This window comes from Myripristis murdjan, chromosome 4, assembly GCF_902150065.1.
Source record: "Myripristis murdjan chromosome 4, fMyrMur1.1, whole genome shotgun sequence".
In the NCBI taxonomy this organism is placed as follows: Eukaryota; Metazoa; Chordata; class Actinopteri; order Holocentriformes; family Holocentridae; genus Myripristis; species Myripristis murdjan.
The window spans coordinates 6,362,857-6,375,965 of NC_043983.1; the positions used below are offsets into that span (position 1 = coordinate 6,362,857).

At 42.2% G+C, this 13,109-nt stretch overlaps 1 protein-coding gene across 1 annotated transcript in view; it reads right to left on the minus strand.

Annotated features, from left to right (window-relative positions):
* rnf13 (ring finger protein 13) overlaps window positions 1-13,109 on the minus strand; it is a 51,061-nt gene that overhangs the window by 6,245 nt on the left and 31,707 nt on the right. The window contains exons 5-8 of the mRNA XM_030049325.1: window positions 5,336-5,423; window positions 4,661-4,751; window positions 3,699-3,804; window positions 2,728-2,821 (exon numbers count right to left, since the gene is read on the minus strand). Coding sequence (XP_029905185.1) covers window positions 2,728-2,821; window positions 3,699-3,804; window positions 4,661-4,751; window positions 5,336-5,423 — 379 coding nt within the window. The remainder of the gene's footprint in view (window positions 1-2,727; window positions 2,822-3,698; window positions 3,805-4,660; window positions 4,752-5,335; window positions 5,424-13,109) is intronic.

Genomic DNA, 13,109 nt, shown 5'->3' on the forward strand with positions numbered 1-13,109 from the left:
TAAAAATACCTGATGTTTCACAACGAGGCGGCGTGTGAAATGAATAAAAGACTAGAAACTGTAAACAATGGCCACTGATGGCGGTCTGCTGAGTGACTTCACAGCAGCTGGAAGATTCTTGATTCTTGCTGCCCTTTTACACATGCATGTATGTATGCGTATGTATGTATGGCGAGGCTGTGGTGATGGCGGTGTCTGCCATCAGTAAGTGGGATGCCATTCCATCTGGGAACACCGTGCCAGCTTCTTCAGTTTTTGACTCGTGGCCAAGCTGAGCTGAGACAGTGAGGAATCACCAGAGGAGGCTGATGCACTCCATGCACGTCAGGATTTGACACAAGAGGGATGGGGAATTTGACCAGTTCTGTAGAATGATCTACCTATAGTCAGGTATGGTCAAGTAACCAAATCTGAATGTATTAACATGTCAAAACAGATGTATTTGACAACTACAATCCTGGCACCTTAAAGAGATACACCACTCATAATCCATAATTTTTTTAGCAAGCACTCACTATGTGCTGCCTTCAATCCTTGACAAAGCAAGTTTTATTTGCAACCCCTTATCGTTAACTTTAATCCAAAAAACACTAACCGTCTCTGATCAAATGGGGGAAAAAAATTGATCCACAATTTTAACATTTTACAACATCTATCAGAAGTTCTGTTTAAAAAGTTCATAGTTTACAGTATCCAGTTGCTTGCTCATCTGTCCAAGCGGCTTGTCCAGTGTGCATGAGGGGATTCTGCGGAAGTCGTCTTTGCAGCAAGATTTGAGCGAATATATGTGTTTGAGAAGTACTGAGCATATGACCAGATACCAGAAACTCTGATTATACAGCATCATGAGTTTGAGCTTTAAAAATGGAACCTTTGATAGTGTTCATAGTGTTATGAACCCAACTTTGTCCACTGGATATGGAATATGAGTTTGCCATGAAGGCTTTCAAGTCTTTCTTTGTCAGGAACTGAGGGCAGCACATAGTGATGATATAAACTTTATGCATTATTTAAATTTAGTTTCACATGTGAATAAATTTAGTTGAATATGTGATTATTCCTCTTACCAACCAGTACACCAGTGATGTAATTGTTTTGGTCCTTGATTAAAATTCCAAACAGATTCTATGCCTGCTATTTAAAGGCCTTCTCTTACCTGGAATACAAACAACCTATCAATAAACCCCATGAGACATTACAAGGGCTGTCCCACTGCTTGCAGGGCCTCTTCTTAAGGCCGCCAAAGATCAAAAACAGAGCACTGTGTTGTGTGCCAAGCTAGCATTGCTCCAGAGTGCAGGGCTTAAAAGGTGATTAGGTAGAGATTTGGTGTCCCCGCTCGTGTCGCCAAACCCTCTGACTCAGCTAATAGGAGTGTAGACGTCGTCCCAAAGGCCGTTTCCTGGACATCTGAACTCCCCGCAGCACTCGAGATTGACTGTACCAGCATCTAGTGGAAACCTTGAGTCAGACTTGCAGATACACACTTGTGTGCACAAACCACATAGTCTGACTTGACAAAAAAACGATCTAAGCGACACACACTGCTTTCATTGGTGTTTTGCTGCACTCGCCTGTCTGCACTGCTGCACGTGCATCTGTTACTGCCAGGCAGGGAGGAGGAGCTCGGCTCGTAAACCCCCCAATTAGCGGCTTTGCGAGGGGCCTACTTAGTATGCGCCACCCATTCCCTATAAAGCTCCCCGGTGTTCCCTGCACAGCTGATTTTACTCAGGGGCTTTCCAGTCCAGCCAGCAGGGACCTCAGTAAAATATGACTGCCAGAGGGTAAACTGGCTCTAACTAACCCCACAATGCCTTTCAGTGCACAAAAAAAAACACTAGTACAAAGACAAAACTTGACCATGGCAAAAAGGATTTGCATTGCAAAACACTGCTGTAGCTATGCTGACCCTTGTACCAAAAAGAAGGGGAAAAGAGAGGCTGAGAAAGGCTCCAGAAATTCCAAGTCAAATTCTCAATGCTGGAAAGCAGTGTAGCACGCAAACCCTTCACATCACAAACACAAAAAACTATTTACCTTACCAATGTTCCTGTCCTCCTCCCTACTCCTCCCTCTGTCCTTATAAACAAGTGGACTGTACATCTGCCCAACAGGTTTCAGGAAAACTAGAATGCACTTTCAAGCGTGTCATATCAGGGGCATGAACAAGACTACATTCCACACCGTCAGCCATGTGTCCAGTCTCAACAGAGAGGAGCTCTAATCTGCCAGGGAGGGCTGGGTGGAAAAATCAAGTCCATATTAATCCGATTAGCTCTTAGGTGCAGAGCTCCAGGGGGGACTGATGTGTCTCGATGTATTCATGACATCCCTCGCCTGGATGGACGTCATGTGACAAACAGCAGCATGGCAGTGGACCTGGGCCAGGTTTCAGAATGTCTACCCACCCAAAGGTCCGAGTTTAGGGCCAGGACAAGATCGCTAGGGGTGATTTTCAATGTAGTTTCAGGCAAGCTTCACAATCTTGATAAAGCAAGAGTGTAAAACAGAGAAATAAAGCCTAGCGAACTTCCCACTGTTATCCCATGGACACACATCATGTGGCAATACAACTAAACCACAGAACCTGGAGAACGGTCCATATAATCTGTCAACTAACTTTATTCCTTAAAACATGAGTCCAAACAAAGATTGCAGTGAGTTGCTATCTGTTCAGAATCAACAGCAATGGCATATTCACTGATGTTTAAGATGTTTCCATACCTTTCTTGTACTTGTGGATGGGAAGTTTCTTCAGCTGGTCTTTACGCAGGCGGCTCCTGCGAGCCCTGTGTCGATCCTGGACAAACTTGGTGATCTATGCACAAACGAAAAAGAGACCCCGTCACCTGCTGTTCCTCTGTATGGTTTTTCCACTCTGGATCTTGGGAAGCAGGTCTGAAGTCATCATCATAAAATTTACTCAATGGTTTGTACTATATTAGCAGGGAAAGTGATGTCTCCACAGGCCAAAAAATGATTAAAGCAAAACTGAAACTTGGTGGAGTTCTATATTACCTAGACATGAGTGCACATGGTGGTGAAATATCCTCATTAGACGCTCCATGCCCCCCTGGGCTGCTAAACCAGACTACAGTAGGTCTAGTCCTCCATTAACTTCAATAGTGCGGCAAGACAGCTCCAAAAATAACACTTTTAGCACATAAACGAACACCAACAAAGTGGATTATATCAATATAAAAAACAGTAAGTCGCGGTACCCATTTCTTGCAAAAATTAAATGATGTGTTCCTTGTTACTTCCCTGCTTGGATTGGACAGTAGTTCTGGCAGGTAGTGGCTTCAGGAAACATCGGCACAATACCAAAATAGAACCATCACAAATAATTGTAAATATACTGAAAAAATGGATTTTGGGACATGCTGTTTTTTTATGTTGGCATAATCTGTTTTGTTAGCACTGGTTTATATGCTTTAAGTGTTATTTTGGGAGCTGTTTTGCTAGGTGAATACTGAATTACAGATGCTGTAGATTAGCAGCCAAGGGGAGCGCAGAGCAGCTTATGAGGATATTCCACTGCCATATGGATTCATATCAAGCCCAGGTAACTATACGGCCCAAATGCAACCCAAATTTAATTTTGCTTTAATACTTCCCTTAGGATGGTGCTAGGAGTTGAAGCATCATAGTCACTGCCTCTATCGCTTCAACGAGGCTGGTGTAAATGTACCTACCATGAAAACAACAATGAGGATGAGGCAGATTCCCACGATAATGAGGAAGGGGATCAAGTAGTATTCCAACGGCAGGCTGAAGTCTGGCATGAGCACCACATGACCCCTGGGAAAACAAGCAGAGCTGTTGTCAGGTGAGGGAAAGTAGAACAATGTTGGCAGATTTTGGACACATGCTGAGTGACAGTGACCTGATGATGGAATAACAGCTTTAATAACATATCATCACAGGCCACCAATATGAAGAGTTACTCGTGTTTAACAAGTTGAAAGTGACAGATGCAAAAAAAAAGAAAAAGGCCGCTCCATCTGCCAAACGAAACTTCACACTGTTAACCAATGAGTTATGGGGTCTGTAATACTGATTTACAACACTGTTTTACAGCAAGACCTTCTTTACAGCTCAAATTTATGACAGCTAATTTGGTGTACACTGATGAAACACTGCACACAGCACATTTGGTATTCATTCCTGTGCAAATGACTTGGGAATGACCTTAATGTACTTGGATGGCATCTGTCTGACAAGCAGCATAACCACCAGCTGATATCAAAGTGGAGAAATGGGGCTTTCATGCTGCGACTGTGTGCTCTGGGCTATTTTTGACAGACCCAGACATTTCATTACCACATTATCACCTCAGCAGCAGACTGCTAAGGAAGTGACAACTCATCTTAAGACCAAATGCCTGCCTTAAGGTATTTATTGTGCAATTTGCAGGTATTAACAAGGAACAATATAATATCAAAGCCATCCAAGAGCCAGAGAGGAGAGAGGACTGGTCAGAAAATCTTGACTGAATCTGCTGTATACAAGTAGGCACCTTTCAGCAACATTGTATGGATGGCAGTGTTAGGAAAGCAGTCTGAGGGGGAACTGCCTCTTAATGCCTCTGCTGCCATGGGCTCAATTTAAGCTCCATATTGATTGGCAGGAAAATAAGATTTGGGTCTTGACTTACCCCTTGTCATATGTGTAGTCTTCTTTCAGCGAGTTGGCAGTCTCCTCGCTCACAAACACAGATGGAATGTCTATCTGCTTCATAACATCCACTAAAAAGGGAGAACCAAGGAAAAAGCTATTAATACATTATGCGACCACATATCGATTGCCAGCTCTCTTGAGCAAATCAGGAAACATGTTTCAGGCTGGAAGTAAAAAAAAAAAAAAAAAAAACTGCTGTCAGATGACACAAAAATAGGATTTGTTTGTTGCACAATGAAGAACAACTGTTTAAATATCTTGGAATTTGCTTTGGATTGTGAAATGAGTTATTCAAAAAAGGGGGCCACCAAACAGCTGCAAATTTGAACAACTACAAACATTTAGCGCTCCCAGAGGGTTATGGTGTGCATAATTTTTGATGTCACTTATGCCCAGCTTTGTGAACATTAGCTTTAGACTAAGACAAGCAAGGTGGCAATAGAAATCTCTCTAGACTACAGCAGGGGCAATGTGAATTCACTGCTACGGTAAGTGTGTTAAGCCACTATTTTAGCTAGCTTTTCTTCCTTCCAGACCTGGGATACAGACAGAAAAAGCTCTATCTGCTGTCATCAAAGACACATTGATGTGCAACTGTGTGCCATGCTAAATGCTTGTGTTGGTGGACATGGGGCAACAGGAGGTCACTTACAATCATTGGATCCCATGCTGATTAAGTCATCAGAGTCCACATTGTGAACAATGGCTGCCCTGTATCCGGCTTTTTGGGCATTGAGGACCTGTCAGAAGACAAAACATTGTCAGTCAGGCACTCACAGTTAATGTATCCCCATTGTTAAACAGGATCTGATTTACAGTGCAAAAAACATTCTGGGAGTCTGATGCAGCTGCTGCTACAGTAAGAGACCTTGAGGACAGCCCTCAGAGGTGGTGTGTCTGCTAACACAGATACATCAGTTGTGTGTCAGACCAAAGGTGACACATAAAGCATGAAAAAGAAACCATTTCAACCGTTTTCAGGTTTAGTCTGAGGTATTCTACAACTCAACTCGGGACGCAGAGGGCTTTATCTCTGAGTCTCTGAGTTTGGTCACACACAACTCATCCAGGTACTTGTAAGATTCAGCTTGTATTCATGAACCACACAAAGTTTCCTCATCAGTTATTTGTTGGACTTAGTTTACCAACAATTTACAAATATGTAGCTTTAAGTGGATTCTGGGCAGGGTGAGTATGTCTGCCTTTTTTCACCTTCATTTTATTCACTCAAACCAAACTTTCTAAGTGTATCCAGTAAGTTGTAAAGCTAATGCAGGTGTTGAGGAATAACAAAGGGCTATCCTGTGTAACTGCACCACTTTTGTGTTGCATTATGTTCCAGTATTTCACCAGAGATGGGGTATCCAGAGTATGCAGGTTTCTAGCCAAAGACTACAGCAAGTAGCTTTACTGATTAGCTCACCTCCAATCAGAAAAGGGGAAATAATTAGTGAAATTACCTGGTGGTGTTTTTGGTCAGAAAAAGAAACCCTGTATACTCTTGGCTCCTCCATGGTATATAGTTATCAGTCCCTGCTGTAGATGGATGATCTGCTCTGCTTCTCCTGCCATATCCCACTTTGTTCAGACAGTTTCCCAAGCTAAAACAGGGAGGGATCCCATTTTATCCCTTGAAGTCAGTGGGTGAGTGCATGTTGTAGAATGCCCTAACCTCTGACTGTATTTGTATTGTTTAAAAAAGGAACATATATCACATCTGCCTCAGTCAACCACAGCTGAGAAGACAACAACAGATGGTAATAATCAAATAGATCTTTTCCAAACAATAATGCCAGTTATGATCATGGCATACATTATGGTACTGAAAAAGTCTTAATCCAGCAGTGACTACACTGGAATTATGGCTGGTCTTTGCGAAACATTTTGTCACCTAGCTTTCTAGTTAACTTGGGTGATAAAAAAAAAAATCTATTTCCAGTTTCAACATCTTTATTGTTTGCAAGATGGAACTGCAGGAATCTGCTCTGAAAAAAGATTTTAGCGTGTGATGCTGCTTTAGTCCAGCACTCGTCCTGTTAAGTTGATATTGGTACTGACCTGCAGACCGGCTGAACTGACCTCAGGGGCTTAGTGCACAGTGAGGTTCACAAACACGCTACTGATTACCACACATTTTGCATGGCTTTTGCATGTCATATGCATGAAAATTATGATAAGATACACACCGCTATATTTGAAGAGGTACAATTTGCTAATCCCATGGTGATGGCAAAACTAGAAACGCCAGGACTGTGTTTGCCAAACCCCCTCCCTAGAAATGTGTAGTTGTCATGAGGACTATCCAGTATCTGACTGACAAAATTATGTACATTTGTACATTATAACATGAATCTATCTAAGACTCTATGTCTTTTGTTTATAGCTCAGTAGATGTATTTCTTCGCCCACATGCTTTTTGTTTGTTTTTCAATCATATTCACTACTGTTCACCAAATCACCAAACCAATAACAGTAACAGCAGGCCTATAAATCTGTGAAAACGAATTTCTGTGAGTATACAGCTGATCACTGTGCCATCTGTTGTCTTCAGGTGGGAGATAAATGGAAAAACATCAGCAACAAAAGGCATTTTAACCTTCCAAAACATATTTCAAAACATTTCTAACAGATTTTTGTGATTCTTACAATGCTAGTGGGTAAAGAAAAGTTAAGGTGACATTAAGGAATGAATTTAAGGAAGGTGGATGCTGTTAGCTCTTGGCAACTAAATATAAATATTTTCTAAATGTCACTTAATGTCACTAAAATGTCACTGTGGAGAGCGACAGAATCCGCAGGATTCGAAAGCGACAAGCGTTTCCAGGCCTCCATTAATGCCAGTTAATTAGGCAGAGACGGAATAAATGACGGTCATTAAGTATGTTTTTTGTCTGTGTAGCTTATTGGTCCTGTCTTTGTAAATTAAGGCACTTTGATATTTTTAAGAACAGCATGAAACTTATGTACAGTTTGCAAGGATTGTCACCACTAGGGGCGCCACTATGTTAATTCAGAAAAAGGCCAGTAAATGAGTTGGTGACATACCAATTTACAGGTCTCCCCCACTAGTGGGGTCCTGACAAAAGTGTGGTAAAAAGACAGGAGATTATACCCATGAAGAGACAATACATACCAGAATATTTAATATCACAGATGTACCAATTTACACTGACCATGAGGGTACGCTGACCGGCCTGTTAAAAGTTGTTTAAATACGTGGATGATATTTTACATAGTGCTGATTTGCTGAGCACACCGTATGAGAGTTTGTATTACTAGAAAGACTGGACTGATTACACATTTGAACCAGTCTCTATGCTGGCCTTGCAAATTCAATTTCCCTTGGGACAATAAATTGCACTGTATTCTTCATTTGCTATCTCAGATCATAATTCACAACAAGAACAAGTTAGTATAGCACAGACTAAAGATAAAAGAGCACAACAGCTCCACATTAATGTTTGACATGGACTCAAACAACTCATCAGTTTACAACCTGTTTCTCAGAAACTGTTTGTTGGAGACAAGATGTTTGTGTTCAACGCCCAGCTAGCTCCCACCTCCACGATAAACACTGGCTGCTTGTCAAAGCTGCCATAGCTGACTGTGCTGAAGCTGAAGATCCAAAACAGGAAGCATTTGATGATAGGAGGGGGACCTCGGGGTAACAAAACCGCATGGCTGAAGTGAGCAGCAGGATTGGTTAAAAAGGCTCTTCTATTGGAGACAGGTTTCAGTTCGACAAAAACCATGTGTCCTGCTTGACCATTGCAAGTTGTGACTATTGGCTAAGAATGCTGAAAATGTAAAAGGAGATAAGATTTTATATCATTCATCCATATTTATTCAGTACCAAAGAAAAAAGAAGATCCCAATTTCCATACTTCAAGTTGAAGGATTTCCTGATTGGAAGCCATTTTGTTTTGGAATCTCTGGCCTCACCCTGCAGTGCCTGCTGGATTGTAAACTCGCCTGGCAAAGATAGTATTCACTATTCCGCTTAGGCAAGGTGTGTAGCTGTGTGTGTGTGTGTGTGTGTGTGTGTTCCCACCAAACTACTGCATAAACACGCCACCATGTCCTCACCACCATTAATCATAGATGTGTACCCGACACCCCCACCTCTGCTCCTCCAGAGGTTTAAGCCTCTCACTGTCGAATAAAAACAGATGCTACAGCTTGCCCCCAAATGTGACCAGTATACAGTGTGTGTGTATGTGTGTGTGGTGTTTCTGTGCCTGTGCAGCTGTTCCAAATGCAATTTAGTTTCTCTTTTAAATCAGAGTTCACCCAGTGACTTCCAATTACATGATATCCAGTTTGTCAAAGTTGGTCAAAGTCTGGCATATTGTTAACATCAGGTTGTGAAAGTAATGGTCTCCTTAAAAACTACTGCATGTTAACAGGTTGTTGCCTTAGTAACAAACTGAATGTTCAATAACACAATAGCTTTCAAAATTATTTATTCTGAAAGTGGAATTGTGATCATGTGATCATGATTACATAAAACAGAAACACAGTAATCTGCCATCAGAAATTAGCAAATCCATCTTACAGGATTTTACATTTGTGAGGCTGTTGCTATGACGAGAGAAAAACTGGTATTAGAGGTTATGGGCTGTGTTGGCTTCCCATGTCTTTGTGATGTGAGGCCAACTGAGTGAAATACTAGGAGGTGTAGGTTTGGAGCCTAAGGCGAAGATTTTGTCTACATAGTAGATAGACACAGGAGAACGTGTGTGCATGACTGTGATCAGGAACATAGAAAAGCAGACATAAAAGAATGAAAGTGACATGTCTCAAACTCTGTAAAACCTTGTAAAACCTCATGTATAATTTCATGAACCTGGATACAGTGACAAGAAAAGTTCTGAAGACCACTAAAGGGAGCTAGAGACTTTACAAGCTTACCGTAAAGTATTTTCATTTCAGAGAGGCTACATTTTGGAAGCAAAATTGTACTGTAAATTTAAATGTAGTGTTTTTTGGGGAAACTTCCCAGCAGTAAAGGGCCATGGGCAGCCGTTGAATGGATGCAGGGGAAACGGGGGAAACTGAGGATCTTCCATCTGGGAAACGGTTTTTGTGGCTATGACACAGTATAGAGGCTACACATCCTGTGTAGCCATTGTTGTGGCTGAGGGCTTTCAGCAGATGTGCTGCAGGAAAATACAGTGTGACACAGTAATCCTGGAGTGAATCATAATGTGTTCCTACAAGGCAGAGATAAACCTGAGGTAGTGGACTTTTCCTCTCAAACTGAGGGGGAAAAAACTCCATCATGTATGTCAATATCACTCAAAATCCAGAGGAAGGAAAACAAGGAATGTGTCCTCCATTTGTCCTCTGTTCATTTAGTGATGATGCTCCACCACAGCAACCGCCATGCCAAATAAAATAAGACAATGTAACTGTAGAATTCACCCGAATTTAAAACACAGAGCACTATTGTGTAGAATTAATGGATTTAGGCTGTTCCAGCAAATAAAAAGAGAATGTTTTTAACACTGATGCATCAGAGGCTTAACGCTGGCAAAGTGAACAGAGCTTTCTCACAGCAGCCATTTTGACATGACAAAGCAGGGTGAATTCAGGTGTAACTACTGACATTAAATTAAGGCTCTGTTCCATTTAGTCCTACGAAACAGAACCGTAATTAATGGCATTAGCACACTCTGTGTTTACCCTGAGATTCCATGTAAAATGGCTGCTGTGAAAAAGGTCTATTATACAAATTTCTCACAAAAAAGGTCCTGTAATCTGTTGAGGATCACAGGTTAATGATATATAACAGAGAAACTGAGGGTGAATTAGGCCAAACTAAGACAAAACAACACAACAGCTACCTTCAGCCACAGAGGAAATGCCGTCATCAATTATTAGTTAGAGGACGTGCCTCCTTCCTCTGGTAAATTAACACCCAGCCAAAAGCCAAACAGTGAAAGTGAGACAGTGATCCGCGGGGCAGGCTAAAGAATAGGGGTGAAAAAATGTGTTTTGGCCAGGCTGCCCTTCTGAAAGGCGTGAATGTCATCTGCTCTGCTAAATAATAGATCGGGGGGTTCAGACTAACCGGAGTAATCACTGAATGTGTGAGCGCCGTGTGGCTCAGCTAGGCCACTTTAAAAAAAAAGAGGAATTGTGCTCTTTTGGGACGCAAGGAGGTCCATTCAGATGGAAGAGGGCTCAGATAGTGAGAGGGAGAAAAGGGGAGAGAGGTGTGTGTGTTGAGGGAGTTCTAGCAAAACCTTTAGAGAGAGAAAGCTAGACCATGGCCATTGACTGCTGTGAGACAAAAAAAAAAAAGAGTGCAGTACAGTCTTTTGGCCATTGGGGGCACTTGCCAAACAAAGCAGATTATATGGCGGTCAATGGGATTAACTGCAATGAAATGATCAGTACATCTAATTCCAAACATTTACAATTAACTGAGTACATTAGTTTTTTGCATGGTTGTCTGTGCTACCTAAAGACTACTATCAAGCGAAACTTCCAGGATTTCGTTTCTTAACAAAATCATAATTTAGGGAATTGATTTTGTGGAAAAGCCCCATTTACTGCAATTCACTGTTTATTTTACTCGGTTTTGCCCAGTTTCAGCACTCTACATCGCCCCTCCATAGGTAGTCTCAGATATATTTGAAGGTGGAATCTCTCTCTATATAGATGATTAAACCCTATGTCTGGTTTCAGGCTTGCATGGATGCTAATCCAGAACAGGGCAGTCTTTTGTCCCCGCCCTGTCAGTGTAATTTTATGCACAGGCATACGTGAAGCAGTGTGTATGGCAGCCACAGCATTGTGATTCCATGTGTTTGTCTGTGAGGGTGTATTGTGCCGATGTATCAATGGTAACTGTGTGTGTGTGTGCGTCTAGGGGCTGTCTGTCTGTCTGGATAAGTCACCACACACACACACACACACACACGGAATGCTGAGTCTGAATGTGCATGCTCTCCGTTAGCACAGTCTACTGTGTGTGTGTGTGTGTGTGTGTGTGTGTGTGTGTGTGTTGAGGAAAGACAGGGTGAGCTGGCTGGCAGATGATTCTTGTTAGGTCTGACAGGCCTGTAACCCCCCCCCCCCCCCCCCCCCCCCCCCCACACACACACACACACACACACACACACACACAACTACTGGCCATATGCATGTCTCCTATGACAATAACATCTCATCACCTTAAACACCCAGCATAGTATACGTGTCTGTAATGTGTCTGTGTGTGTGTCTGTGTGTGTGTGTGTGTGTGTGTGTGTGCAAATCCACGCAGAGACACTCAACAGCTCTGTGTTTCTTCTCTCTAGTTGGACTAGCAGATGGGTGGTGTTGCTTGTACATTTCACACACACAGCCTGTAAATGAACACAGAAACTTCTACTAGAGTCACTCTGAAAACACTCTGACACGCACTTTTTTAGTATGGCAAAATTCACTCCATCTGGAACTTAAAGCGGGTAAAAACACTCAAATTGCCAGCAAATATTGTTTGACACAGATCTGGTGTGCGTGTAGGATCACACTTTGCATGTCAGACCTCAACATGCTGGTTAACCACACTGCTGACATTCACGTCAACTTCCCTGTAGGACCAGAATGGAAACCAACGCTCGCCGCTGGCCAAATCCTGACTGTGGCTAGTAAGGCTCACTACTCTACCAGCCAGTTTGGAGGTCACATTCTATTCTCAAAATCTAGCTGGTTAATTCAATTGTTATAGTAGTGTAATTTTGGAATATACCAGTCACTGTGGCTGGTGGGTAAGAAAAAAGTTATTTTCCTATCCTGACTGGTCTACAGTTAAGTGCAGTTGGAGGGGGATTTTTTAATGTAAGGAGCCGATCTGGCTGTAGGCTGTCTAGATGCCAGCGTGTGGTCTGTCTGCCTGGGATCTGCAGAGGAATTCAACCTCTGCTGCTGGCTCACTCTGTGTTTGCATGGGCAAAGATAAGGACATTCAGTGCATTCCAGAGACTGGAGAGAAGGAGGGAGGGAGAGAGAGTGAGGCAGAGAGGCAGCGAGGGCAAATGAGACGTGAACCGAACAGAATAAGAAATCAATAGAGCGCGAGCATGTGTGGCCAACAACATGCATGCTCACACACATACAGGCACACACACACACACACACAGATGCATCATCGTGGGGGATTCTGGGTTGTGTCTGTCATATCTGCTGACCACTGTGCCAAGCACTGATGCCATCTTTGATGTCAGCTTAACAGGTTATATTAAGCTACTTAATAACATCGCTGTGAGGGTACATGTCAATGCATGAATGAATGAATGAATGAATGAATAAATAAAATACTACTTTAATAACATTTGGTGTTACACACACTTAAATCAGCTATGATGATGAAGAAAAAAAAAACAAAATAAAAAATCTAATGTTTTACTATTAGATTTTGCACCAAACTTTAAAAC